Here is a 27,833-nt window from a genome sequence, read left to right on the forward strand (position 1 = left end):
CTTTTTAAAAAGCATTTATTAAGCTCCTCTAAATGAAAAGGATACTGTGGAGAAATGGAAAACTGCTGGGAAAAAACTACTAGAAAAAAGGTTGCTGCCACCCAGTGCCTTGCTATCAACGGAAGGCGAACTCAGGAGGGCTGCAGGAGTTTGGGAAAGCAGCGAAGTTGTAACTGAGACCATCTGCCACATAAGCTGGCCAGGTGCTAACCCCTGGCTTTAGGAGCTCTGCCCTTGCTGGAAAGGGAGAGAAGCTGGAGCAAACGTTCCTCATCCTTCCATGAGTCACTGCTCAGATTACTGGGTGGAACTTCCCGGTAGCACCAGGTTAACAGTGGGACTGTTATTCTGGAGGAACTGGATTCCTTTGCGATAGGGCAGGTGCCACTCAGTGGTGGAGTCTTGTTACCTAAACCCGGCACACCCTGACATACCACACTCTGCCCAGCACAGGGCCTGGCACACAGACGCTCGGTGCGTAGGTGTGGAACTAGCGAGGGATTTCTTGCTGGATTGTCACTCCCTTATGTTTTCCATGTGGACTGGGAGTCATCCCAAGCTACTGTGACAAGGACGAAGACTTCGTGCCATGCAAACACGGGGAAAATCAAAACTGCCCAAGCCAAAGGATCTGAAATTATGGCCTGTCAGAGCTTCTGGGTTTTACTATTGACAAATGATTACCTTTTAAAGAAATAACCGGCCGGGCAGAGTGGCTTACCCCTGTAATCCCAGCATTTTGGGAGGCCGAGGTGGGCGGATCACCTGAGGTTGGGAGTTCGAGACCAGCCTGACCAACATGGAGAAACCCTCTCTCTACTAAAAATACAAAAAATTAGCCGGGTGTGATGGTACATGCCTGTAATCCCAGCTACTCTGGGGGCTGAGGTAGGAGAATCGCTTGAACCTGGGAGGCGGAGGTTGCGGTGAGCCAGAGATTGCGCCATTGCACTCCAGCCTGGGCAACAAAGAGTGAAATTCTGTCTTAAAAACAAAAACAACAACAACAACAACAACAACAACATTGGCCAGGCGCGGTGACTCACCCCTGTAATCTCAGCACTTTGGGAGGCTGAGGCAGGTGGATCACCTGAGGTCTGGAGTTTGAGACCAGCCTGGCCAACATGGTGAAACCCCATCCCTACTAAAAATACAAAAAATTAGCAGGGCGTGGTGTCAGGTGCCTGTAATCCCAGCTACTCGGGAGGCTGAGGCAGGAGAATCGCTTGAACCCAGGAGGCAGAGGTTGCAGTGAGCCGAGATCGCACCATTACACTCCAGCCTGGACAACAGAGCGAAACTCCATCTCAAAAATAAAAAATAAAAAAAACCATCATGGGAACAACCTTCTGTCCAGTGTCCCAGTCTTGTGCCTGCTCTAAGAGCCTGACCCTGGGGACCGGTCCCATTTGCTAAGTCGTGTGTTCCCTCCATGTGGGGACATCGCCCCCATTTTTCTGTTTGGATCTGTGATGATCCATATTTTTCAGTAGAGGCTCTTCTGAGAGGCCGTTCGGAGCCCAGCTGTTTCCTTTAGGATCTGATGTCTTCTCTCTCTTTTCCGGGACACTTCCTGGATTATTCCTAAAGGGACAGCCTCATGTAAGCCCAGCCCGCTCCCCCATTTCACCGTATCCCTGCACTAAAATCCACTCGGGCCAAAGCGCTCAGAATGGAACGTCTTCCTGGAAGGCCTCAGTGAGAGAGAACCAGGAAGGCTCTGTCTCCGAAAGGACCTTGTCTACTTCTGAGTAGGAGCCCGTCCCCAGGGGATGGCTGTGAGTTGCTGAACCATCAGGCTGTGTCAGTGGTTTCTGGTGACACTGCATTTTGAATTTGGAAGCATCTGAGCTAATAAATGGCGGCTGTGCAGGGGAGGCTGGGGCCAGACTGCTCTGTCACCAGCCGCGCTGTGACTCTGGCCACTTCAGCAACCCTCTGCACACCCCTAGGCTCTTCTGGTTCTCATTCTACAGTGCTGTCCTCTGCCCTGTGACTGAGTATGTTTTCCTGAAAGCAAAATACACAAAGATCAGCCTGTGACTGTCATAGGTGTTAATGCACAGCCGTCTTCCTCTGGCAGGTACTGGGGCGCACGCGCTGGCTCCGGGGAACAGTCCTCGGTCACTTTCTCATTTCAGTGACCCGAGTCCCCTAGCATAAGCACGTGCAGCTCCCAGTGGTGAAAGTGGATGCAGGCAGCAGCCATGGCTGTTTATAATGGTAAAATGGGGTTCCGTCTATCAAAGTAACACCTGTTTTATCTATGAGGTCACTTGTAAGTGACTCATCTGGGCTGAGAGCCTCTCTGACCCCTTGTTTTACAAAGAGGCCCAGCCAGGGCCCCAGAGCTGGGGCCAAAGGGGAAAAGCCTGGAGTTTCCTTTGTCGTCCTGTTGGCCTCAGAAGCCACATCGCGTGCACACTCTCCAGTGGAGAGACTTGCTTTACCTGGCTGAGGCCGCGCTGTTCCTGCTGTCGTCGTGCGTGTTCTGTAGACTCTCTGACTGCTCATCCACAGGTGCCTGAAACCTGGCAAGAGAGTGGGCACCAGAATCTCAAGGGAGCAGAGCCAGCTGCTGCACGGCCTTAAGCTCAGAAACCTCAGAACCAAACTCTGCCACCACTCATGCATCCACCTAGCGTTTCATTCTTTTGCTCCTCAAATACTTACTAAGGTCCAGTGGTTGGCAAGGGCCAGGCCTGCATGGCGTGCAGGAGAGGCCAGGCCCTGCCATCACGGAAGCTGCATGCTGGTTGGGCCAGACACGCTGAGGGAGGGAAGGGTGTGTGGTGCAGGGCGCCAGGCAGACCTGCTTTAATCCACGTGGAGTGGGGAAGGCCTCTGCTGACACTCATCCAAGCTGGGGCCCAACTGAGGGTCTGTGAATACTCCAGGCAGAGGCCCAGAAGTGGGACCAGTCTAGCTTTTTTGGGGAACTGAAAGGGCATTGTGACTAGGGTGTTATGAGGGACAGACGCGGTCACAGGTGCACAGGGAAGATCCCCAAGAGAGCTGTCCAGCCCCGCGGTGATGGGAATCGTAGGCTTCTAAAGGACTCCTGGCTTCATGGTGGCTGGAGGGTAGGAGGGTTGGCCATGATGATCTGGATTCAGGGGAGCAATAGAGACCAAAGTGGGTGGATTGAGGCAGGAACAGTAGAGCCAGCAGGACTTGGGGGTGGGTTGGAAATGAAGTGGGTGAAAGGAATCCAGGCTTTCTCCCAGGCTTTTCACCTGAGTGAATGTGGTGCTATTCACTGAGATGGGGAGATGGGAATAGCATGTCTGCGGGAGGACGTCAAGCATTCTGGCCACTGCTGAACTCGCGGTGCCTGTAGACATCCAGGTAGGGCTGCCCAGGAAGGGGGCGGTGGGAGATGAGTCTGGAGCTCCGGCAAGCACTGTGCTGGAGCGGGAGCTGGGGGTCTGCGTCATGATGGGGGCTCAAAGCCAGGGACTGAATGAGGTCGCCCAAGGAGTGAGCGTAGGCTGTGGAGAATGCCTAAGGCTGAGCCCTGGGGAAAAACATATCTGGGCACTGAGCTGAGGAGGCAGAGCCAGCCAGAGACCAGGAAGGAACGGCTGCAGAGGCTGGCAGGAGCATGGGAGCGCGGGGCTGTCAGCAAAGAGAAGGTGTACTGAAGACTAACATGGCTAGGCACGGTCACGTCTATAATCCCAGCATTTTGGATGGCTGAGGGGGGAGGATCACTTAGCCCAGGAGTTGGAGACCATCCTTGGCAACATAGCACAACCCCATCTCTACCAAAACTATAAAAATTAGCCGGGCATGGTGGCACATGCCTGTAGTCACAGCTACCCAGGAGGCTGAGGTGGGAGGATTGATTGAGCCTGGGAGATCGCGGCTGCAGTGAGCTGTGATCGAGCCACTGCACTCCAGCCTGGACAACAGAGAAAGACCCTGTCTTTAAAACAAACGAACAAAAAAAGCCCGGCGCAGTGGCTCACGCCTGTAATCCCAGCACTTTGGGAGGCCGAGGCGGGCGGATCACGAGGTCAGGAGATCGAGACCATTCTGGCTAACATGGTGAAACCCCGTCTCTACTAAAAATTAAAAAAAAAAAAATCAGCCGGGTGTGGTGGCACACGCCTGTAGTCCCAGCTACTCGTGAGGGCGAGACAGGAGAATCGCTTGAACCCGGGAGGCGGAGGTTGCAGTGAGCTGAGATCACGCCACTGCACTCCAGCTTGGGCGACAGAGCGAGACTCGGTCTCAAAAAAAAAAAAAAAGATGAATATGGTGATGCTCATGAGTGCTGCTGAGAGGCCAAGGGAGGTGGCCTGGATCTACGGGAGGGCTCGCTGCGACTGGAGCAAGAGCAGACTCAGTGGATGAGTGGACTCGCAGACCTGGAGTGAAGTGGGTTGAGGGAGCAACTGCAGACATCCACAAAGTGGCTGCTCTGAAGAGGAGCAGAGCCGGCCCCACCTTGCCCCAAACCTCCAGGAGCTGGGCTCCAGCCTCAACTTATTTCTGCAGAGGCAGAGTATGGCTTGATACATTCATGGTGTGAACAAGCCCGTGTGGGTAGCACCCAGGACATTGTCCCCAGCCAGAAGCCCCCTTCATGTCCCCTTCCAGTCTTCCAGGTGACTGCCAAGATCCCTGCCACTCAGCAACTGGTCCTCTCCCACTGCAGCCAAAGTCTGAGGGGTTAGTTCTGAGAGGTCACCACACACAGACAAGAACTGTACTGAAACCAGAAAACCCAGTGTGCATACAGATGCTCCACAGACAGACTTCCCAGGAAGGACTGGAAAGGGATCTAAAACTGACCTTGGGGCATTCCATAAAAGCAAGAGCCCAACCCACCCTGATCTCCTCCAAGGAAGTACCACCCTTGTGCTCAGAGCTTCCGATCTGCCTCATGGCTCCAGCCCTGCCCCACTCCTAATATGAGCAGATACTCAAGGGTGACCTGACATCTGAGAAAAACCTTCAGCCTGGAAGATAGAAACCTACACAAGCTTAGAGGGCGTGGTGGCACACACCTGTAATCCCAGCTACTCTGGAGGCTGAGGCAGGAGAATCGATTGAACCTGGGAGGTGGAGGCTGCAGTGAGAGCTGAGATGGCGCCATTGCACTCCAGCCTGGGCGGCAGAGCGAGACTGTCTCAAACAAACAAAGACCTTCACAAACAAAAAGCAATTGGGAGGAAACACTTCAGGGAGAAAATTCCAAAAGGAAAAAATAAACTATTGGCCTCAGAGGTGTAAGATATTGTGTCCATGAAACAACAGGATGCCATCCAAAGAAACGGGGTACAGAAAGAGCTGTTGGAAATGCAAAACAAGATAGCAGAAATGAACTACTTAATGGAAGACAAAGGGGCTTGGCACGGTGGCTCACGCCTGCAATCCCAGCATTTTGGGAGGCTGAGGCGGGAGGATCACTTGAGCCCGGGAATTTCAAAACCAGCTTGGGCAACATGGCAAGATCCCATCTCAAAAAAAAAAAAAAAAAAAAAAAGGGCCGGGCGCGGTGGCTCATGCCTGTAATCCCAGCACTTTGGGAAGCTGAGGCGGGCAGATCACCTGAGGTCGGGAGTTCAAGACCAGCCTGACCAACATGGAGAAACCCCGTCTCTACTAAAAATACAAAATTAGCCGGGCGTGGTGGCGCATGCCTGTAATCCCAGCTACTCGGGAGGCTGAGGCTGGAGAATGGCTTGAACCAAGTAGGCGGAGGTTGTGGTTAGCCAAGATCACATCATTGCACTCCAGCCTGGGCAACAAGAGTGAAACTCCATCCAAAAAAAAAAAAGGGAAATAGGACAGAAAAGGTACATTAGAGGGCCAGCCCAGGGGAGCCAATATCCAACAATAGGAATTCCAAAAAGAAAAAGTGAAGAAATCAACAAATTGAAAAAGAGGCTGGGCGTGGTGGCTCATGCCTATAATCCCAGCACTTTGGGAGGGCGAGGCGGGTAGATCACGAGGTCAGGTGATCAAGACGATCCTGGCCAACATGGTGAAACCCCCATCGCTACTAAAAATACAAAAAATTAGCCAGGCGTGGTGGTGCACATCTGTAGTCCCAGCTACTTGGGAGGCTGAGGCAGGAGAATGGCTTGAACGCAGGGGGCGGAAGTTGTAGTGAGCCGAGATCATGCCACTGCACTCCAGCTTGGTAACAGAGTGAGACTCTGTCTCAAAAAAAAAAAAAAAAAAGAAAAGAAATATTCCAGCCTGGCCAACTTGGCAAAACTCCATCTCTACTAAAAATACAAAAGTTAGCCAGGCGTGTTGGCACGCACCTGTAATCCCAGCTACTTGGGAGGCTGAGGCAGGAGAATCAGTTGAACCCGGGAGGCGGAGGTTGCAGTGAGCCAAGATCGTGCCACTGCACTCCAGCCTCGGCGACAGAGCAAGACTCCATCTCAAAAAGAAAAAAAAAAAAGAAATATGCCAAAACTGAAGACCATGAATTTTCAGATTGAAAGAGCCTGCCAGTATCCAACCTAATGGATGGAAATAGACTCTCACCAAAGTGAAATCTCAGAACACTGGGAGCAAAGAGAAGATTCTACAAGCTTCCACAGAGAATTAGTAGGTCGCATTACAAGGGTTAGGAGCCTGAGTGCCTTCAGACTTCATGAACAACAACCATGGAAGCTAGAAAATAAGAAAGCGAGAGAGCGATGCCTTTGAAGGAGAATCCTTCCCAATCTAGAATTTCCCATCTAGAATTTGATACCCAGTGAAACTGTCAAGTATGAAGCTAGAATGGAGACATTGTGAGACCCTGCCATCCCAAACATGCACCTCCTTCACACTCTTTCTCAAGAAGTTACCAGGAGGTGGGCCCCCCTAAAACCTGACAGGCACTTCACCACAAGGGTGGTGAAGGGAGAGCCCAGGCTCCAGCCATTCCCTAGACCTACAGGGCAACCAGTCTATCCTGGGGCCCAGTGACTCAGAGACAGGAACAGCGAAGACTTGCCACCAAGATCCCTCTGCCACTGGAACCTGAGCACAGTGCTGAGACAGCCTGGTCAGGACTCCGCACAGACTTGGCTTGTCTTACATCGATGAAGTTCCTGCCCTCTCCTCCACGTCCTGCTGCCTGGATCAGCCCAGCAGGACCCTCGTGACACCCTTAGAAAGTGCCTTCTGCTTTGACCTACTCCTGAGGGTTGGAGGGACCAACTCTGAGCCTAAAAGCAGAAACTCAGAGCAGCCCACTCACTGTGACCACGCTTTTGCAAATGTCCGGCACCTTGTCCGCCCAGATACCCCAAAGGAACCCTAATGACCTGGCCAGCTGACTTCCCTGAACAGGGTCCTGTGGGTGTGGCACCTTTCCCATGCAGTTTTTTTTTTTTTTTTTAAGACAAGGTCTCACTGTGTCGCCCAGGCTGTAGATTGTCGTGCCTCAGCCTCCCCAGTAGCTGGGATTACAGGCATGAGCCACCATGCATGGCTGATTTTTGTATTTTTAGTAGAGATGGGGTTCCACCATGTTGGCCAGGCTGGTCTCGAACTGCTGACCTCAGGTGATCCGCCCACCTCAGCCTCCCGAAGTGTTAGGATTACAGGCGTGAGCCACCGCACCCAGCCCCCATGCACATTCTGAAGAGTCTCAGTGGTCCTGGGAACACCCCCTTGGCCTCACCTGGGCTCCAGCCGCTCCTTCACCTTGGCAATGGAGCGGACGTAGGGCGTGATCTGCTTGGTGATGGTGGTCAGGTAGGCATTCTCCTGCCTCAGCTGGAGAAGGTCATGGAGCTGGGCTGTGGGGCCAAGGCCAGAGCATGGGGTCTTAATCCTGAAGCACCTAGCTTCAGATTTTTACTCAAGCCAGGCACCACGTAAATATCCCGACCATTTCCATGATGACCTCTAATTAAAGAGGGAGGCACTTGGTGGGGGCATTCTACTCAATGAATCCTGACCTCACATGCATCATTTGAGGCCAGTTAGCAGCTGGGAGGCACGGTCAAGCGCTAAGGGGAAGAGTGTGGGGATTTGCATCTGGTTAGTGGCCGACTCTGACTTCCTCCTCTGCTAGTATGTGGGTTAGCTCTGGGACAGAGGGTTCACTCAGCAGCCAACTGTCTGGAACCTTCATAAATCTCCTGCTCATTAGCCACTCGCTGATAGGCTTCCTCCCAAATCTGAAAGAGAAAAGCTGGACATTGGATGTGGCAGTGAGCTGAATTTACGGTGGCGGCATTGCTATCTCTAGCTACTCAGATCTACAAAGCACCCCCCAGCCAGGTCCACGTGGTTCCAAGCAGCAAAGACTCCCAGTTTCCAGACCCTGCCACATGAGGGTCCCGTGGGGCACAGGCCGGGTCCTCTTTCCCCCCTTGCTGTCTTAGGGTAGCCCAGGTATCACCTGACAGGTGGGGCTGGAGTTAGAGTCCTTGGGAGGGCTACCTCCTGGAAGACGACCCTCATGCCCTCTAAGGAGGCGTGCTCCGAGGCGATCTGCACGTCCAGTTGCAGGGACTTGCGCAGGACGTCTCCCATGATCTCCGCCTTGATGAGCGAGTGGTGCTTGGTGAGGTCTCGGTGCAGCTCCTGTACCTGGTCCTTTAGGCTCTGCATCTCTGCCTGCAGGTGCTGCACAGAGAGGCTGTGTGAGAGCGTGGGTCACCCTAGGCTGTTTTTACTGCCAGGGCCTTGGTGGAGGAATGGCTCCCAGCTTCAGCAGCTGGGAGAACTCGATTTCCCCGAGCGTACCTTGGTGACGAGTGGGTTAGGACATTCCCCCCCGCAGATCCCTGCCCCCTCACCCGGTAGGAGTCCTCATAGTGGCGGCAGTGCTCTGTGAAGGGCGTGTTCTCGCCCTCCGCCAGCAGCACCTTGGTGCTGATGGACCGGTGCAGCGTGGGCTTTTGGACGGGTGACCCCGACATCTTTCCTACTGGGGAGGGGCAGTGGGGCCCCGTCAGCGCCTTGGGGCCTAAGCCCCCTGCCAGCCTGGGGAGAGAGCCAGTGTGGATGCAGGGGGGTGGGGAAGTCTGCCCCTCCCCCAGCCTCCCAGGGCAGCCCCCTGGACTGCTCCGGGATCTCACAACCCTCTCCACCACCTGGAGCACAGCAGAGCCACCAGGAGCTTTGAAAAGGCTGAGGCAAGGCCTCACCCGGACATCCACATCTATTTTTTAAAGTCCCTGGAGTGGGTTCCAGGGTGTGGGGCCAAGAAGAGCAAGTCCGTCGGAATGCTGCCGGGGCTAGGACCGAGTGAGTGGTGTGTTCACTTCTATGCTGGACAGAGGAAGTGTGGGCCCAGTCTCTCTTGGTCTTGGGGCCCCTGGACACACACATGCCATTTCAGCATCTCTTCTAACTCCTCCCCAGATGAGTCCAGGAATCAGGCCCCCTATGACTTCAGGCCACCTAGGTGGCGGTCAGCCCAGCCCCAGGCACCCCACCCCAGGGGAGGCTGCAGTGGTAGTTGGGGGCCTGAGGCCTCCCCTCCTCCTTTAGCCAAGCTCCGAGCCAGGTCTGCCATGGACTTCAGGTCCAGGGCTTCCTGTTCCCCTACTTAGTGGACTCGCCCTGGCCATCCCCTGTGCCCAGACACCGTGCTGGGAGGGTGGCGAGCTAAGGACGGAGGAAGGAAGGGTGGCACCTGGCTTCTTGCTGGCAATCTGGCCCCTCAGCGCCCACCCTCCCCCACACCCCAGTGTTGGGGACCTTGTGCCTGGCCTCCCCGGTTGCTGCTCACGTGTTAGCACCACTTGCAGCAGCTGCCACCCGACGTGGCCCCAGCAGCAGCAGCGGCTCCAGACAGCGCACGAATTCAGCTCGGTGGTCACTGGCAATCTGGGCAGCGGGATGGGGTCATGAGGTGGCCTCCACTGCCCTGCAGGGCCCCCGACCCTGGCCCACCCAGGCCACTGCACACCTTGCTGCTCTGAACAGGCCTTAGGTGGTGCGGCCGCGTGACGATGCCCTGCAGCCTCTCCATCAGCTCCTGTGGCAGCGAGGAGGGCCTCAGGCCGGTGGAGGTGTGGCAGCCAGGGGGCAGGAAGAGGGGAGATGGAGGCGGAGCACGTCTGTCTTTGGCACTTGACTTGGTGTCCCTTAGCAGCGCCAGCCCTCTTCTGGGACTCACCCGGACAAACCCCCATCCCATCCCCAAATCCACAGGAGAGGGGGCAGCTGGACTCCAGTGGTCACTCCGCCCCATGGGGGACCATAGGCTCATGCCCTCTTCCTGGCTTCACTGTCCTTGTAACAGTGGCCCTAACAGGTTTGCAGATGATGGAGTTGGGAGGGGGTCAGTCCCGAGACCCCTGGTCCAGGCTCCAGGTGACAGGCTGCCCACCCCTGAGTTGGTGGCTTTGGTCTGCAGGGTGGGCTCCTGGTGGGGAGGGGGCATCTGCAGGAGCAGAGGAGACTCACATAGCCCAGGTCCAGGAACTCAGCCTTGTTGGCCAAGCTGAGGAAGGAGGAGCAGATGACCAGGTGGACCTGGGGAGGGGATGCTGCTCAGTGCCTGGCCGGGGAGGAGGGACCCACCCGCACCCCGAGCTCCCTGTACCTGCAGAGTGGGCAGCAAGGTGGCCAAGTGAGAGAGCTGCTCCTTGAAGGCCTTGTCCTTCTCTTCGTATTGGCTAGGGGAGGGGGGCTGCCTGGTTTCCAGGGGGCCAGGAGCAGGGCCGGGCAGTTCCATCCCCCACCCGCCGCCAGCTTCGCATGTCCGTCCCTGAACCCCTTCTCTGCACCCTGAGCCATGCTGCCCTCCTTAGCTGGGAGGACATTCGGATGTCTTGCTCCTCAGGGTGGGGCAGGGCCTGCCCAGGCTCTGAGCTGAGGCCATGGAGGCCAAGGGGTAAGGGAAGCAAGCCCCCCTCCCCCCAACTCACCTCTGCACAGCCTGCAGCAGCAGCGCTTTCCTCTCTGCCAGCCTGTCCTGGGAGAGATGGCGAGCATGCTCTTGATTTGCGCCCCAGCCCTGCCACCTCCCACCATGCCTACCCCCCGGACCCCAGCCACCTGCTGGTTACACTAGTTATCTCTCCAACCTACCAGCCCTGCATCTGCTGCCTGGTGAGGGCTTGGGTCCCCTCACCTTAAATGTCACCTCCCCAGGGAAGTCTTTCCTGACCACCTCACATCCCCACCACCAGCCTGGGGCAGGCCCTGGTTTCCCCTCCCAGCTCTCCTAGCAACTCCAGGAAAGTGCTTGGTGCAAGGCCTGCTGCCCCACTACACTGGAAATCCACAAGGGCAAGGGACCAGCCCTGTGTCACCAGTTCCCGGCTGGGTCGTTTATCCCCCAACCCCCACCCCTCACCTGCATGCTGCCGAAGAGGGCGTGGATAGCGTCCTCCTCCTCGGCGGCGCTGTGCCGCACCTCCTCCACCATGGCCTGCAGCAGCGCGATGGCCTCCCGCGTGGCCGTCTGCAGGGCCTTCACGGCCTGGGGACAGGGCGTGGTCAGGCTCGCGATCGCCGCCGCGCGGCCCCGCGCGCCAGGCCCCTGCGCTCACCAGCACCGCCTGCTCCAGCCGCTCGCAGCCTTGCACGTAAGCCGATTCCAGGTCCACGCAGTGCGCCCGGCTCTCCCTGCAGAAGGCGGCGGGTGAGGCCCGCTCCAGCCGCCCCCAGCCCCCTCCCCTCGCGCCCCCTCTACGCACCTCTGCATGTCGCGGAAGCAGCGGATGCACAACAGCAACTTCTTGTCGGTGGAGAACAAGAGGTAGGGCTCTGCGTGCAGCGCTGCGGGGGCGGCGGGCGGTGGTGAGGGCTCCGGGCAGTGCCCGCCCCGCCCCCACCCCCAAGTCCCCGGCCCCGCAAGCCTCACTCACTGCACTTCTGGGGCACGTCGCGGCTTCGCTGACCCAGGGCCACGATGTCGTGGCGCGCGAACATGCGTGCTCGGTGCGTCTCGTCGCGGCAGCGCGCGCACAGGGGCTGTCCGCACGTGTTGCAGAAGTACGTGGTCTCCACGTCCTGCGGGCCGAGCGCGGGCTCAGGAGCGCCAGAGCCCGACCGCGGCCAGCGCGGGAACCGCAGCCGCCGCGTGTCACTGCGCGTGTTTGTCCCAGCCGTGGCCGGGTGCGCAGCTAAACGCAGCCCTTTCCTGTAATCCAGGCACTTGGCGCTCTGATATACCCACTTTACAGAGGAGGGCACTGCGGCTCAGAGGCTGGGTAAGTAGGTCCGCGGGGGGGGGGGGGGTGGGTGGGGGACGGGGGGAGAGGGCAGAAACTGCCTTTATAAAACATTTTACCGAGGCCGGGCGCGGTGGCTCACGCCTGTAATCCCAACAATTTGGGAGGCCGAGGCGGGCGGATCACCTGAGGTCAGGAGCTGGCCAACATGGCGAAACCCTGTCTCTCATAAAAATACAAAAATTAGCTGGGCATGGTGGCGGGCGCCTGGAGTCCCAGCTCCTCGGGAGGCTGAGGCAGAAGAATCACTTGAACCCGGGAGGCAGAGGTTGCTGTGAGTCAAGTTGGCGCCACTGCACTCCAGCCTGGGCGATAAAGCAAGAATCCGTCTCAAAAAAAAATTTTTTTTTTTTTTTTTTTTTTACCTGCAACAAAAGGGTGTGAGGGCCTCTCACGGCCCCCTTGGCAGACTCAATAGTGGCCAAAAGGTGGTGTACACCCTGGCCATCTGGAGTCACACTTGGGGGCGGGGGGAGGGGAAGAGCAGTGAGGGCTTTAAGGTTCTCCTCCCCAAGCCAGACCCAGGGCTGGGATTCCAGGGCTTGGCTTGCAGCCCTGGTATGGATGCATGCAATGGTTGACATAACAGGCCCTACCTGCAGTCCCTACCTCCTGCTAATCCTCTCTGTACGTCTGGGTCACACATTGCTCAGCACTTGCCCAGAACGCTGGAGCTTTTGCCCCAGTCGGGCCGTCCTCCTGGGATTCCCGATACATTTTCTGGCCTCCGCAGGCCAGAGTCCCCTGTGCCTTTTACAGCCCAGAGGGAACAGCATGCTGTCCCCACCTCCCCTGGGCTGTAGCTGCTTCTATGCCACTTGGGTAGCAGAGGCCCTTCAGGGTCGGCCCAGGCCTGCAAACTGGACTGCCCCTCCTGTGCAGGTCCACAACTCCACCCTGAACTGGGGACCAGTGAGCTCTCCCCAGATCGAATGGCCTTAGCCTCTGCCACTGTCTGAACACTGGCTCAAGTCCCTTGTTCTGGACCTCAGTCTCCCCACCGGTATAATGGGGTTCACATTCGGGGCCAAGGTGCCCTAGGGAGGTGCTGGAGAATCCACTGCCAGGTCGTCCTCTGAAGACATGCTGAGTGCATGTGCAAGCATTGGGGACTGTGCAACCTGGTACCCTCTGCTCCTCACCCACCCGCCCTGCCGCCCCTGCCTGCTCGCTGCACTCCAGGTCACAGTTGGCACAGCGCACCGCCTCCACGCCATCCCCTGAGCTGTCCACCAGGAACTGCAGCAGCCGGTCCACCGGCGGGAGCCCGCTGGGACCCTTCAGCACCGTCTGGTGTCTGCAGAGAAGCCCAGGCCCGGAGATTCTGATACCCCTTCCCCAGGGCTCCCCACCCCCACCCCTCACATTCCAGGCTGGAGCTAAAAATAGCTGTGTTGGGAGGTGGGGTGCACCACAGCTCTGGGGTCTGCTATAAATATCACAGCCAGCACTCACCCTGCCCTGGTCCCTACCCTTGCCCAGTCCTGGGCACTCCTGCAGACACCCTAGTATCAAAAGCAGAAGCTGCCCCTCGACATCTTCTCACGGCATTGGGCAAATCAGAGCCACTCCTGGGTTCCTTGAGCCCACATAACTGTAACTGTGGTTTTGTGGACCTAAGACTTCTAGGACCCCCAAGCGAGTAACTGGGAGTGTCCTGACCAGTGCTGGAGCCCCGCCCTTACCCTCTGACTTTTGATGGGAGGTCTTCACCCAGTAACTGCAATCTCCAGGCTTCAGTTAAGCTGATCTATAAAATGGACCGAAGCCTGCAACTTCTGGCGGGGAGAGCTAAGGACAGGGTGCAGTATCTCCCAGTCGTTCTGCCTGAAGTTGGAGCCTTACTCTCCTGGCACCTGGGTCCCAGCTCGGGCAGAGCCAACCTTGGGCCCCGGGGATGGGGTCTGGGGGGTTTTTGGGAACTTTGGGACACTTACTGGCACAGCGGGCAGGTGAGGCGGCCGTCGGTCGCGCGGCCACGCAGGCAGCCGGCACAGAAGTCGTGGAAACAGTCCAGAAGACACGGGCGCTCGTACTGCACGTGGCATAGCGGGCACACCAGCGGGTGGATGCTCGGGGCATCCAGGGAGCTCGGGCCCTCCAGGGGCCCGAAGATAGCTCCCGACATCTGCAGCGACAGCGCAAGCGGGCGGCTGGGGCACGCACGGAGCCCCGCTTGAGCTCCCGCGGCCCCTCTGCCCGGGCGCCCGCGCCCTCCCTATCGCGCCTGGACCCGACTGGGCGTCCAGAGGTCATGGAGTGGGGAGCCGCTAGGGCCCAGGTTAGGGCTGGGGCCTGGAGCGCCCCGGCGCAGGGAGGACAGGCAGTGAGGACTGGCGAGGGGCGGGGCCTTGTACCTACCCGCTAGGCCGCTTTGCTGGGAGCTACCCGTCCTCCGAGCCTCTCTCCCGCCGTCCAGCGCTCTTAGTGCGGCTCCGGGCCGCGCTCTGAGACACCGCGCGGTCGCTCTGCCAAGGAGTCGCCGGCCCTGGAAGGTCAGGCCCGCACCGGGCGATGGTTCCCACTCTGCGCGGGGCCTCCCTCTGCCGTGGCCTCTCCTACCTCTCCTCACTCCCACCCTCGGAATTCCCCGCCGGGTGTCCTCTGGGTGACCCGCAAGCGACGCCCCTTCCGGCATCCACCTTCCCCAGGGTGGCTGCTGCCTTGAGGCCCGGCGGGGCCGAACCGACCTCGGCGCTCGCCATCTGCTTTGCGCGCTGGTTCCGGCCCGGCCACTCCACCTCCAGGCCGAGGGGAGGAGAGGCCAGGACGCCAAGGCTCCAGGGACGGTGCCAGGCAAGGGTGCAAGGATCGGACTGGCCCCTGCCCGGCATGACAGAGTCCAGAGCCCGAAGACCAGAGCGCTGCGCAGAGCGGGGCCGGAGGACCTTGGCTGCGGGGTCTTCAAGGGTAGGCCGGGCGCGGTGGCTCACGCCTGTAATCTCGGCACTCTGGGAGGCCGAGGCGGGCAGATAGCTTGAGGTCAGGAGTTCGAGACCAGCCTGGCCAACATGGCGAAACCCCGTCTCTACTGAAAATGCAAAAATTAGCCAGGCATGGTGGCGCCCTTCGGGAGGCTGAGGCAGAACTGCTTGAACCCGGGAGGCGGAGGTTGCAGTGAGCCGAGATGGCGGCACTGCACTCCAGCCTGGGCTACAGAGCCAGACTGTCTTAAAAAAAAAAAGAATCCAAACCCCACCCCCTACCCCCGCTAACCCCACACTTCCATCCCATTTGGGTCTGAACAGGTCATCGCCGCCTCATTTCCTCGGCGGCCAATTGGGGGCGCCAGAGAGCAGCGGACGCCCCTCCACCGACTTTCCAGCGCTTGGGAGGCGGAGTGAGACGCCCTGGAATCCCAGCCCTGCCTTTCGCTGGTTGTGAGCTCTTGGCCATGTTACTGACCTCTCAGAGCCTCAGCGCTGGGTTAAAATAGAACTGGTGTCCTGATAATGGGTGAGGCCCCAGTGGAATAACGCACGTGAAATAGACATACTGGGCGTCCACTTAATTAAGGCCCCATCCTCATTGCCTGCCAAGTTCCCAAAAGAGGGATGGGTTTGGGTGGGAGGTGAGGTTCCCAGCCTTTCCAGCAGTGCCCCCTCTGCCGTCTGGGCCTGGCAGATGCGTGTTGATCCCCAGCGTTTTCTCCAGCGTGCGCTCGCTTGCTAGGTTGACGTGATCAGTGAGCTTTCTCCGCCCGTGTTATCCTGAGTGTCCTGAGAGCAGCCCGTTTCTGCCCCTCTTGCGATTACAAAGTCAAGCCCAGAGCCTGACCCACAGTAGTGCTCAATAAAGGCTTAGAAAAAACTCGGAGATATTTGAGCTGTTTTCGTTTTGTTTTGTTTAAGACAGGATCTCACTCTGTCGCCGCGTGATCATATCTAACTGCAGCCTTGGCTTCCTTCCACCTCAGCCTCCCAAGTAGCTGGGACTACAGCCGCACACCACCATGCCCGGCTAATTTTTTGTATTTTTAGTAGAGACGGGGTTTCACCATGTTGACCAGGCTGGTCTCGAACTCCTGACCTCAGGTGATCCACCCACCTTGGCCTCCCAAAGTGCTGGGATTACAGGTGTGAGCCACTGAACCCAGCCTTTTTTTTTTTTTTTTTGTATTTTTAGTAGAAAAATAAAAAGTACAATGTGCTGCACACATTGGGGGTTTTGCCGTGTTGCCCAGGCTGGTCTCCAACTCCTGGGCTCAAGCATTCTGCCTGCCTTGGCCTTCCAAAGTTGCTGGGATTACAGACGTGAGCCGCCTTGCCTGGCCTTGAGCTGGGTTTTGAAGGATGCGTAGGAGTAGGAGTTTGCTAGGAGAAGGAAGTGAATTCTGGAGAGAAACTAGCTGTTCTTTTGAGGACTGTCCCTAGCCCTGGTTCTTTTTTTTTTTTTTGAGACTGAGTCTCATTCTGTCACCCAGGCTGGAGTGCAGTGGCGCAATCTCGGCTCACTGTAAGCTCCGCCTCCTGGGTTCACGCCATTTTCCTGCCTCAGCCTCCCGAGTAGCTGGGACTACAGGTGCCCGCCACCATGGCCGGCTAATTTTTTGTATTTTTAGTAGAGACAGGGTTTCACCATTCACAGGATGGTCTCGATCTCCTGACCTTGTGATCCGCCCCACCTCGGCCTCCCAAAGTGCTGGGATTACAGGCGTGAGCCACCATGCCCGGTCCCTAGCCCTGGTTCTATTTGTGGACCAAATCATAATGACAGTAGTAGCAATGGCTAATGTTTATGTGTTTATAGGCCAAGGTTCTCTTATGGGCCAAGATTCTTTTTTTTTTTTTTTTTTTTTGAGATGGAGTTTTGCTCTTGTTGCCCAGGCTGGAGTGCAATGGCACCATCTCAGCTCACCACAACCTCCGCCTCCCGGGTTCAAGCGATTCTCCTGCCTCAGCCTCCCGAGTAGCTGAGATTACAGGCATGTGCCACCGCGCCTGGCTGATTTTGTATTTTTAGTAGAGACGGGGTTTCTCCATGTTGGTCAGGCTGGTCTCGAACTCCCGACCTCAGGTGACCTGCCCGCCTCTGCCTCCCAAAGTGCTGGGATTACAGGGGTGAGCCACCACACTGGGCCTTTTTTTTTTTTTTGTACAAGGGGAGGGAGGGTGGGGAGATATGGGCCAATATTTTATTCTAAGCTGTTTAACTTATATTAACTCATTTAATCTGGAGAACACGCTTAAAAAGTAGAAAATATTACCCCAGAAAGTGGTGGAGCTGGTATACAAAACCGCGTAGGTGCTTTGTTAAGGAATGATGCGTCAGTTTCCCAGTAGGAGGTGAGTGCTTCGTTCATCCATTCATTCATGTCTGCATCTGTTCAGCTAGTATTTACGGAGCATCTACCATGGGCACATAGAAGGGAACACACCGGCCAAGGTTAGTCAAGTACGCAAATTAACCAATAATGACAGGCTGCATTAAATGCTTGGAAGAAAATCATAAGGATGATAGGCCGGGTGCCGTGGCTCACACCTGTAATCTCAGCACTTTGGGAGGCGGAGGTGGGTGGATCACCTGAAGTCAGGAGTTCGAGACCAACCTGGCCAACATAGTGAAAACCCGTCTCTACTAAAAATACAAAAATTAGCCGGGCACGATGGATCATGCCTGTTTTCCCAGCACTTTGGGAGGCCGAGGCGGGTGGATCACGAGGTCAGGAGTTCGAGACCAGCCTGGCCAGCATGGTGAAACCCTGTCTCTATTAAAAGTACAAAAAATTAGCCAGGCATGGTGGCACGCACTTGGAGTCCCAGCTACTTGGGAGGCTGAGGCAGGAAAATTGCTTGAACCTGGCAGGTGGAGGTTGCAGTGAGCCGAGATTGCGCCATTGCACTCCAGCCTGAGTGACAGAGTGAGACCTCTGTCTCAAAAAAAAAAAAAAAAAAGGAAAAATTAGCTGGGTGTAGTGGTGCATGCCTGTAATCCCAGCTACTCTTGCGAGGCTGAGGCAGGAGAATCGAGATGGCGCCACTGCACTCCTGCCTGGGTGACAGAGTGAGATTCTGCCTAAAAAATTAAATAAATAAATAAGGATGATGAGATGGAGGGCAGTTGGGAGGGGCTGGAGCTGAGGACCACACTAGGTAACCATGAGCAGAGAGGGGGAACTCAGCTTGAGACCCCCAGAGGATAAGAAATTAAGAAAAGCCAGGAAGGCTGGGTGCAGTGGCTCACACCCGTAATCCCAGCACTTTGGGAGGCCAGCGTGGGTGAATCTCTTGAGCCCAGGAGTTCAAGACCAGCTTGGGCAACATAGCAAGACTCCCCCCTCTATAAAAAATACTAAAACTTAGTTGGGCATGGTGGCTCGTGCTTGTAGTCCCAGCTACTTGAGAGGCTGAGGTGGAAGGACTGCTTGAGCCAGGAGGTTGAGGCTGCAGTGAGCTGTGACTGCACCTCTGCAGTCCCACCTGGGTGATAGAGTAAGACCCTGTCTCGAAAGAAAAACAAAAAAAGAAAAGCTGGGAAAAGTTCCAAGCCGAGGCAAGAGCAAGTGCAAAGCCCCAGAAATGGGAAGACATTTAGAGACTAGCAGATCAATGTGGCTGCAGATGAAGGAGCTCAGGGTGGGGAGTATGGCTGAACATGGCATGGGAGTGAGGATGGAGGATGGGGGTGAGGCTGGAGAGGTGGGGTGGGGCAGGGGGTGTGGGGTGAGGGATGAGGGTTTGAGTGTGGGGAGGTGGGGGTGAGGGTGAAGAGGTGAGAATGGGCTCATGAGGGTCAGGGTGATCTACAGGACACTAGTCTAGAGATGCCAAGGATGCCACTGGCTGTACCTATGGGGAGTCCAGGGAGGGGTACAGGCTGCACACATTGGCCTGGGGAGTCATATTTAAAGGGAAGAGCATGGGTCTTGTCTAAAGATCAAGTGTAGATAAGGACGGGAGGAGGCTGGGTGTGATGGCTCCCGCCTGTAATCCTAGCACTTTGGGAGGCTGAGGCAGGAAGATTGCTTTAGCCCAGGAGTTCTGGATCAGCCTGGGCAACATAGCCATAGTGAGACACCAACTCTCTACAACAGCAAAACAAAACAAAACAAAAAAACATGCAGCTGGGCATGGTGGTGCACACCTGTGGTCCTAGCTACTCAGGAGGCTGAGGTGGGAGGATTGCTGGAGCCTAGGATGTCAAGGCTTCAGTGAGCCGTATTCGCACCACTGCACTCCAGCCTGGGCAACAGAGCGACAGCCTGTCTCAGAAAAAAAAAAAAAGAAAGAAAGAAAAAGGAAAGAACAATAAAAGTCAACTGCTGAGAGGGAGGTTTAGGAAGAAGGGGCTGGCATTATGACTGAGGTGTGAAATAGTCTTTTGGGCCAGGTGCAGTGGCTTATGCCTGTAATCCCAGCAATTTGGGAGGCCAAGGTGGGAGGATCACTTGAGCCCAGGAGTTTGAGGCTGCAGTAAGCTATGATCACGCCACTGCACTCCAGCCTGGGTGACAGAGCAAGACCCTGTCTCTATTAAAAACAACAACAAGAAAGGGAAATAGTCCCTTGGGGGAGAGATTTAGGATTGTCAGTAGCCCTGAGGGCTCGCTTAGGGTCCGTTATCAGCCAGGGTCCAGTCAAAAGACAACACGTTATAGTTTTTAACTGAGAGAATTTAATATAAAGGATTGTTAACTAGGTATAAAGATGTGTTTAGGTAACTGTCGGGGTATAATACTAACAGTAGCAACTGCAGGAAGTAGCTACCACTGGTAGGGTGGTATTATTAAAATGTAGATGCTTGAGGAGGGGCACAGGGAGGTGAAACTCAGACATCTGAGGAGAGGGTGCTGCTCCGCTAGGGCTGGTGTCTCTGAGGAGAAACCGAGGCTGGTTCTGCAAATGTTGGAATAAGTGCAGACTGGATTCCACTGCTGCTTCCAGAATGTTCCAACTGCCACCTCCAGGATAAAGAAGCAAGAGTGGATGACACCAGACAGGACAGGAGCAAGCAGGAAGCAAAGCCCCCTATTGATAGAGCCAAACCGGGATCAGCTGGAAAGCAGAAGTGTTTGCAGAGGCCCAGCCTGAGCATTGTAGAGCCAAGAACAGCAGCTGGCTTTGGAGCTTGGTCAACCGGCTTGAGGCCTGAGTTGAAAGTTAGACCCATCAGCACAGTCTCTTCCAGTGATTGGACTTTTGCTAGGTGAGTACACTGAAGCCAGGTAAAGGGAGTGGAGAGTGTGTGTGCCACTGAGTGATTTACAATTCAGGATCCTGGAATATAATTCCGTGAGGACGCAGCGGGTGAGTGGGTGCAAAGTAGCCCAGTTCAAGGGACCTGTGGGCCTGGGGATGAGGACCTTTGCTTCTCCACATGCGGTCCATGGACTCGCAGCATCAGCATCGTCTGAGAGCTTGTGAGAAATGCAGAATTTCAGGTCACTGAGACCGCTGGAATTGGAATCTGCATTTTCCAGATCTCCTGGTGGTCCTCAACTACTTACTGGTTTGGGATGGGAAACCAGAAGGCTTGGGAGACAGCCCCTGGGCATGAGCTTCCAAGCTGGGGCTTTTTGAGGAAGCCATAGTGGTCTGGTATTGGGACCTCTGAACGAAATTTCCCGGTGGCTAGAAGGAATTTCCCCACTTCCCCAAATTAGTAGATTCGATTCCCATCCCACTAGCTGGTAATTTACAGTATAGTGAATTTCCTTATTTCTTTTTTCTTCCCAAGACTTTCAAAAAGTAAAGCCAACCCCTTTATTTATCTTTGGGCTCGTCCAGTCTGGCTTCCCCCCTCCGATCGTTCGCAGTGGGACAGCCCGCCGGGCCTCCTTCCTTCCCCCGAAACCCTCCAGGCCTGGGAGAGGACGCGTTTTGCATTCAGGAAAAACCAATCGCTCCCCTATCGTACATAACCAAGAGAAAAGGTGGCGGACGAGGGGCGTGGCAAAGTGATTAGTGCGGCCTGGACCCTGCGTGCCTTGCGCGCTGCGGGCTCTTTGCGTCTGCGTAGTTCGCTCACCTCCCTTTCTAACTCCGCTGCCGCCATGGCTCCTGTGGTTAGTATGGCTCCGCGTGAGGCCTCGGCTCCAGGGGAGGCACGTGGGCCTCGCCAAGCCCGGCATCTACCCAGGCTCGCTGGGGACGGCGCCCTGCAGCGTCCTGCTGGGGTGGGCTGGCAGGTCGGCCGGAGCGGGCCAGAGCCCCTGCCGATCCCAGCACGTTGTAGGCGGAGGAGGCCGCGGCCCGAGGCTCGTGAGGGAGATCCGGGAGGTCTCGGAGGCCCGGGGCCCCAGCTAGGGGCTAGCGGGGAGCTGGAGCCTGGAGACTGCGGTCTGGGCCGGCCACTGGTCCTCGGACCCCGGCCGGGGGCCTGATTACCTGGGTGGAGGGCGGGGAAGAAGAACGGGACCTGCTACCCTGGGGAGTCGCGCATTCGGAAGTCCACGGCCAAGACTCGAGGACGAATCCGCGGAAGGGCGGCTTGGTCGGCGTGCTTTCGGAGAGGAGGCCTGGGTTTGAGGAGTTTTTTAGCGTCCCCAGAGGAAATTAGTTTATCAGGGCGCACTGTACAGACCCAAACGGGTGTTACAGTGGTGTAAGGAGAAGGCTCTCATTGCACTCTCCCTTAGCTATGCTGGGACTGGGCTGTGCGGCGCCCTCCTCCTAGGTTATTTGAGAAAGTTGTTTTTCCGTGTTCTTCGTCCCAAGATCCTACTTTTCCTCTTTTGTTGGGACTCCCTGGTTAACATTTCCGGTTCTTCTGCTCTTTCTGTCTGGTTGGGCTTTTGAATGCCTTTTGGTTTAAAACCTTGATGGAGAAGTATCAAGCCCATTGTGGGTAGGTCTCTTGATTGATTGTGTGTGTTCGGAATAGATCTTAAAGCATCCCTCTTAGATTATTACTGCGAAGAGACGGTGTAAAAAATAAATCAGTGATTTTTGTAGTGGCCAAATGTTTGAAAAGTTGATCCAGTTAACACAAGTTTTAGATGAAGTTCTTTTAAACATAAAGGAAGGGAGGTAAGATGTGTTCTTGGAAAAGTCTAGTTCTGCATAGCTTTTAAACGTGAAAGTACAGGTTGGTACGACGCACAAGTGCATTAATGGTGTCAAGTTTGTAGAGAGATAAGATTAACACAAGCTTCTTCGTAAGAATGAAGAAACTGGAACCTTGTAGGATGTGCTTTGCCGGGTGGTTTGGAAGTACTAATGCATAGATGAAGCGAATCAAAGTGTCAGAAGTTCTTGACGGTAGTGTTGTAATAAGATTCTAGGTTTTAGCCTTAACCTTGTCCAGGCTGGAGTGGACAGGCACCTAGAACACTTTGCAACTCCCTTCATGAGAAGGTGGATGAGACAGGATTAAGGGAGATGAGCTAAGACGGATCAGGACCCTACTCTGAACATGTAGGACAAGGATTGATTTCATATGAAAATTGTGGGTATGCAAGGCATTTTGTATGCCTGCACTCTAATTTTGGAAAAAAAATAGTATTTTTTGAAATTGGGAATGTTAGGGCAAACAAAAGGAAATGTTCATTTTATTGTGGTTCATAAACTAAGAGACCTTCATGCCTGTAGAGATTGGGGAGACTGGAAAGTTTGAGTGAGTCAAGAGTGCTACAATGATTTCCCCATCAAAAGGGCATGACCCCAGGCCCCAAGCTTGTAGAGCAGCATCTGCCCCATTATACCTCTGGCACTCAGGCAATGATGCCTCTTGGCCCTCTGGCAAAGGGAGCACACTTCCATTAGTTTTGTATTTGTATGGACTTTTATACCTATGACGTTTCTGGTTCTGTTAATCTTGTTTTTCCGACTGATTGAATCTTCATCTCTGTTATCATTTGTGTATTTTCTTAGAAAAAGCTTGTGGTGAAGGGGGGCAAAAAAAAGAAGCAAGTTCTGAAGTTCACTCTTGATTGCACCCACCCTGTAGAAGATGGAATCATGGATGCTGCCAATTTTGTAAGTTACATCCTTATTGCCACTCGAGTGGTCACGAACATTTTGAGATACTGTTGAGAAAACCTACTGGGGTACATTTCTGTTTTCAGGCTTATAGACAGCTTCACAGGTCTGGCTGTATCATTTCACCCTGGGAATGTGGGCAGATTACTTGTTTGTTTCCAAGTCTTGTTTCTTCTTGTGTGTGCAACAGTTGTGAGGAGTAAAAGGAGATGGGCTTAGAATAAGCAAGAAGGGCTCTAGCACAGAGGTGTTAGAGGACTATCTTGTTTTTCTCCTTTAGTTTCCACAAATTATTTTACTTAAAAGTTACCCAGAAACAAGCCAGGCGCGGTGGCTCACGCCCATAATCCCAACACTTTGGGAGGCTGAGGCAGGCAGATCATGAGGTCAGGAGTTCGAGACCAGTCTGGCCAACATAGTGAAACCCCGTCTCCACTAAAAATACAAAAAATTAGCTGGGTGTGGTGGTGTGCACCTGTAATCCCAGCTACTCGGGAGGCTGCGGTAGACGAATCGCGTGAACACGGGAGGCGGAGGTTGCAGTGAGCAGAGATCGCACCATTGCACTCCATCCTGGGAGATAGTGCGAGACTCCGTCTCAAAAACAAAACAAAAAAAGTTACTGAGAAACAGACAAATTTCACTGGGTCCATGGCATCCCCCTTGCTGTTTGGTGTGTTTAAGCATAAGTGAGGGACCCTGATCCTGACTATGGGCTGCCTCTGTCCTGGGTCTCACTGCTTTGATGTGGAGCTTTGGACAGGTGGCAGCAGTTCCCGAAGCTTTTCTATATTATGAAGCATCTGAGCTTCAATGTTTAAAGTACCCTGCTTGCTGAATTGTAATTGGAGCTTTTTTTTTTTCTTCAGATCTTGCTCTGTGCTGATTTTTTGCCCGTGTATTTGGCCCATTCCCCAATATTCCTCTATCCTATTGCAATCTAGAAATAGTAAATAATCCTTCCGCCACATTTTGACTCAGCAGTTTGGTTTTGACATTTTATTCTTTTTCCTCTAATAGCCATGTTTAGGGGATTCAGACTTCGTATTTGTGTGCAGAAGTCTCCTAAACTTGCATTTTGCTCTAAATTCTCCAGAAGGTTGAACTCTTGCCAGGATCAGTATCATTACAACAAAAATAATTTTTAAACACAAAATAATTATGGTCACGAATTATCCAGAATAGAATTTAGGTAACCTCTTATAGTTTATTGCCTTTATGTAGATGCTGTTTGCATCTGTGTCCTTCAAGAAATCCCCTATTTCCTTAGTTCTTTCTCTATCCAGTGACTTCTGGCTTTTCTGTGGCCTCCTCTTTTTCAACTTTGGTGTCTTCCAGTTTGGTATTCACATGGTGGCCCTGTTCTGGCGTTATTCCTGCCTCCCTCCCTCTGAGCCATTCCCTCAGCCCACTCATCTGTTTGTGTGATTGTCTTTCCTTCTGGAAGCCTCCTTAGGATAGAAAACTTAAATCATTTATGAATCTTCAGATGCAGAATTCAAGATTTCTGACCTAATCACTCTGTGCCCCATCTATGGTTAATGTATACTTTTTGTTTATTTTATTTTATTTACTTTATTTGTTTTTTGAGACCAAGTTTTGCTCTTGTTGCCCAGGCTGGAGTGCAATGGTGCAATCTTGGCTCACCACAATCTCCGTTTCCCTGGTTCAAGCCATTCTGGTGTCTCAGCCTCCCGAGTAGCTGGGATTATAGGCGCCTGCCACCACGCCTGGCTAATTTTTGTATTATTAGTAGAGATGGGGTTCCTCCATGTTGGTCAGGCTGGTCTCAAACCCCTGACTTTAGGTGATCCACCCACCTCGGCCTCCCAAAGTGCTGGGATTACAGGCATGAGCCACTGCGCCTGGCCATTTTATTTTATTTTTATTTATTTATTTTTGAGATGGAATCTCACTCTTGTCACCCAGGCTGGAGTGCAATGGTGTGATCTTGGCTCACTGCAACCTCCACCTTCCAGGTTTAAGTGATTCTCTTTCTCAGCCTCCTGAGTAGCTGGGATTACAGGCGTGTGCCACCATGCCCACCTAATTTGTGTATTTTTGTGGTAGAGACAGCGCTTCGCCATGTTGGCTAGGTTGGTCTTGAACTCCTGACCTCAGGTGATTTGCCAGCCTCGGCCTCCCAAAGTATCGGGATTACAAGCATGAACCGCCGTGTCCAGCCAAATTTTTTTTTTTTTTTTTGAGACGGAGTCTTGCTCTTTGTCACCCAGGCTGGAGTGCAGTGGTGTGATCTCGGCTCACTGCAAGCTCCACCTCCCATGTTCATGCCATTCTCCTGCCTCAGCCTCCCGAATAGCTGGGACTACAGGTGTCTGTCACTATGCCCGGCTAATTTTTTGTATTTTTAGTAGAGACAAGAGTTTCACCGTGTTAGCCAGGATGGTCTCCATCTCCTGCCTTTGTGATCCGCCTGCCTCGGGCTCCCAAAGTGTTGGGATTACAGGCGTGAGCCACTGTGCCTGGCCCCAAATTTTTATTTATTTATTTATTTTGAGACGGAGTCTTGCTCTGTTGCCCAGGCTGGAATGCAGTGGCACGATCTTGGCTCACTGTAAGCTCCGCCTACCGTGTTCATGCCATTCTCCTGCCTCAGCCTCCCAAGTAGCTGGGATTACAGGCGCCCGCCACCACGCCTGGCTAATTTTCTGTATTTTTAGTAGAAACAGGGTTTCACCATGTTAGCCAGGATGGTCTCGATCTCCTGACTTCATGATCTGCCCACCTCAGTCTCCCAAATTTTTATTTTTTGAGAAAGGGTCTGTTGTCCAGGCTGGAGGGCAGTAGCATGATCCTGGCTCACTGCAGCCTCAACCTCATAGGCCCAAGTGATCCTCCCACCTCAGCCTCTGGAATAGCTGGCACCACAGGCATGCACCACCATACCTAGCTAATTTTTAAATTTTTTTGTAGTGGAAGGGTCTTCCTAAGTTGCCCAGGCTTGTCTTGAACTCCTGGGCTCGAGCAGTCTTCCTGCCTTGGCTTCCCAAAGTGCCGGGATTACAGTTGTGAGCTACTGCATCCAGCCAGTTAACATATTTTGTATTGGAGTTTTTAAACAGAAAATTATAGGAATTTTGAGCTGAAAGGGACTTCATGTCATTGCCATAGCAAGAAAACAACTAAAAAGTCCTTTTTGGGCAAAGCTTTCTGAAGCACAAGGAGGTGAATGTCTTGCTGAGGCCCACACAGTAGTTTGCAGAGAATATCTCAGGCTCCTGAGTGGCTGCTGCTTCTGCTGTACCACACATGGCCCTGGACCAGGTCTAGAATTGTTTCAGTCCCTATGTCTTTGCTCTTTCTACTAGGTTGAAGGCTTATTTTCTGATAGTGCTGTGAACAGTGTTTTATACTCCTTAGATTCAGAAGTTGCTTTTAGCTTTGGTTGCATGTACCTTGTAAAAGTTTGTTTTATTTATTTATTTTTTGAGACAGGGTCTCTCTGTCCCCCAGGCTGGAGTGCAGTGGCGTGATCTCGGCTCACTGCAACCTCCGCCTCCTGGGCTCAAGCGATTCTCCTGTCTCAGCCTCCTGAGTAGCTGGGACTACAGGCACATGCCACCACACCTGGCTAATATTTGTATTTTTTGTAGAGAGAGGGTTTCACCATGTTGCCTAGCCTGGTCTCAAATTCCTGAGCTCAGGAGATCCACCCACCTCAGCCTCTCAAAGTGCTGGGATTACAGGCGTATCTTGTAAAAGTCTGGCCTTGGGTTTCCTGTCTAGTGTTGTCCACTAAGCCTTTCGTGGCGAGGCCCAGTCGGCCTTGTGTGGAAGTAGTCAAGTACGTTTACACTGGGATGTTGTCTCATAGTATGTATGTAAATGGGATTTGTTACTATTTTTAAAAAAGACTGAACATTTAAGAAACCGATATTAGGGCCAGGCATGGTGGCTCACACCTGTAATCCCCACGCTTTGGGAGGCTGAGGTGGGAGGATCACTTGAGCCCAGGAATTTGAGACCAATCTGGACAACATAGAGAGACCCCTTCTCTTAAAAATGTTAAGCCAGGCGCAGTGGCTCACGCCTGTAATCCCAGCACTTTGGGAGGCAGAGGTGGACGAATCACCTGAAGTCGGGAGTTTGAGACCAGCATGACCAACGTGGAGAAACCCCGTCTCTACTAAAAATACAAAATTAGCTGGGCCTGGTGGCGAATGCCTGTAATCCCAGCTACTTGGGAGGCGGAGCAGGAGAATCACTTGAACCTGGGAGGCGGAGGTTGCAGTGAGCCGAGATCGCGCCATTGCACTCCAGCCTGGGCAACAAGAGCTAAACTCCATCTCAAAAAAAAAAAAAATTGTAAAGTCAGCTGGGGCCAGGTGGGATGGCTCATGCCCGTAATCCTAGCACTTTGAGAGGCTGAGGTGGGAGGATCACTTGAGTCTAGGAGGTCGAGACTTGAGCTTGGGAGGTTGAGACTGCAGTGAGCTGTGATTGTGCTGGTGAGACTCTGTCTCCAAAACCAAAACAAAAAATGATATTAGTTCAGTGTTGGGAGACAGATAAAATATTCTGTTGAGACAGATGAACCTGTCACTTCATTGGTCAATTTAATGATTTCTACAGGAGCAGTTTTTGCAAGAAAGGATCAAAGTGAACGGAAAAGCTGGGAACCTTGGTGGAGGGGTGGTGACCATCGAAAGGAGCAAGAGCAAGATCACCGTGACATCCGAGGTGCCTTTCTCCAAAAGGTACAGGAGGGAAGTGTGTGTGGCCTGCGTGCACCCAG

General features: G+C 54.0%; 2 protein-coding genes across 14 annotated transcripts in view; one reads left to right on the top strand and one right to left on the bottom strand.

Moving 5' to 3' along the window:
* On the bottom strand, positions 1-15,549 carry RNF207 (ring finger protein 207). 8 transcript variants are annotated; one of them, XM_031013332.3, is made up of 18 exons: positions 14,520-15,549; positions 14,096-14,286; positions 13,323-13,455; positions 11,793-11,937; positions 11,622-11,703; positions 11,475-11,550; positions 11,279-11,404; positions 10,848-10,894; positions 10,523-10,595; positions 10,384-10,452; positions 9,884-9,952; positions 9,704-9,801; positions 8,766-8,952; positions 8,407-8,592; positions 8,090-8,141; positions 7,640-7,757; positions 2,451-2,531; positions 1-1,584 (listed from the first exon to the last, which is right to left on the bottom strand). In XM_031013332.3, exons 2-18 carry the CDS (start codon positions 14,284-14,286, stop codon positions 1,413-1,415), a joined length of 1,905 nt encoding a protein of 634 aa, XP_030869192.3. In that variant the 5' UTR covers positions 14,520-15,549; the 3' UTR covers positions 1-1,412. The 8 variants fall into 8 exon arrangements, 2 of the variants coding, with proteins under 2 accessions (XP_030869192.3, XP_055239228.2); XR_008678499.2 differs by lacking the exon at positions 1-1,584 and adding an exon at positions 5,016-5,154 and having other exon boundaries at positions 2,450-2,531; XR_008678509.2 differs by lacking the exon at positions 1-1,584 and having other exon boundaries at positions 8,090-8,155.
* The window catches only part of RPL22 (ribosomal protein L22), a 22,371-nt gene continuing 6,540 nt past the window's right edge, over positions 12,003-27,833 (top strand). Inside the window, exons 1-3 of one of the 6 annotated variants that reach the window (XM_055383347.2) lie at positions 12,003-12,137; positions 22,970-23,074; positions 27,671-27,795. In XM_055383347.2, the coding sequence (XP_055239322.1) occupies positions 23,057-23,074; positions 27,671-27,795 (143 nt within the window). In that variant the 5' untranslated portion in view covers positions 12,003-12,137; positions 22,970-23,056. Of the gene's footprint in view, positions 12,138-20,279; positions 20,304-20,920; positions 21,355-22,969; positions 23,075-27,670; positions 27,796-27,833 lie in introns of those variants that run through there. The other 5 variants (XM_031013359.3, XM_004024558.5, XM_055383331.2 and 2 more) reach the window with 5 other exon arrangements.

This window comes from Gorilla gorilla, chromosome 1 (genome assembly GCF_029281585.2).
Source record: "Gorilla gorilla gorilla isolate KB3781 chromosome 1, NHGRI_mGorGor1-v2.1_pri, whole genome shotgun sequence".
Taxonomy (NCBI): domain Eukaryota; kingdom Metazoa; phylum Chordata; class Mammalia; order Primates; family Hominidae; genus Gorilla; species Gorilla gorilla.

Bases quoted from the DNA above. Each gene is read 5' to 3' on its own strand.
- RNF207 (XM_031013332.3), bottom strand. From the start codon at position 14,286: ATGTCGGGAGCTATCTTCGGGCCCCTGGAGGGCCCGAGCTCCCTGGAT. The intron at 11,704-11,792 runs GTGAGTGAGGCT...CCGCCCCCGCAG, and splicing joins CGACGTGCCCCAGAAGTGCA to CGCTGCACGCAGAGCCCTAC. The intron at 9,953-10,383 runs GTGAGTCTCCTC...TCGCTGCCACAG, and splicing joins AGTTCCTGGACCTGGGCTAT to GAGCTGATGGAGAGGCTGCA.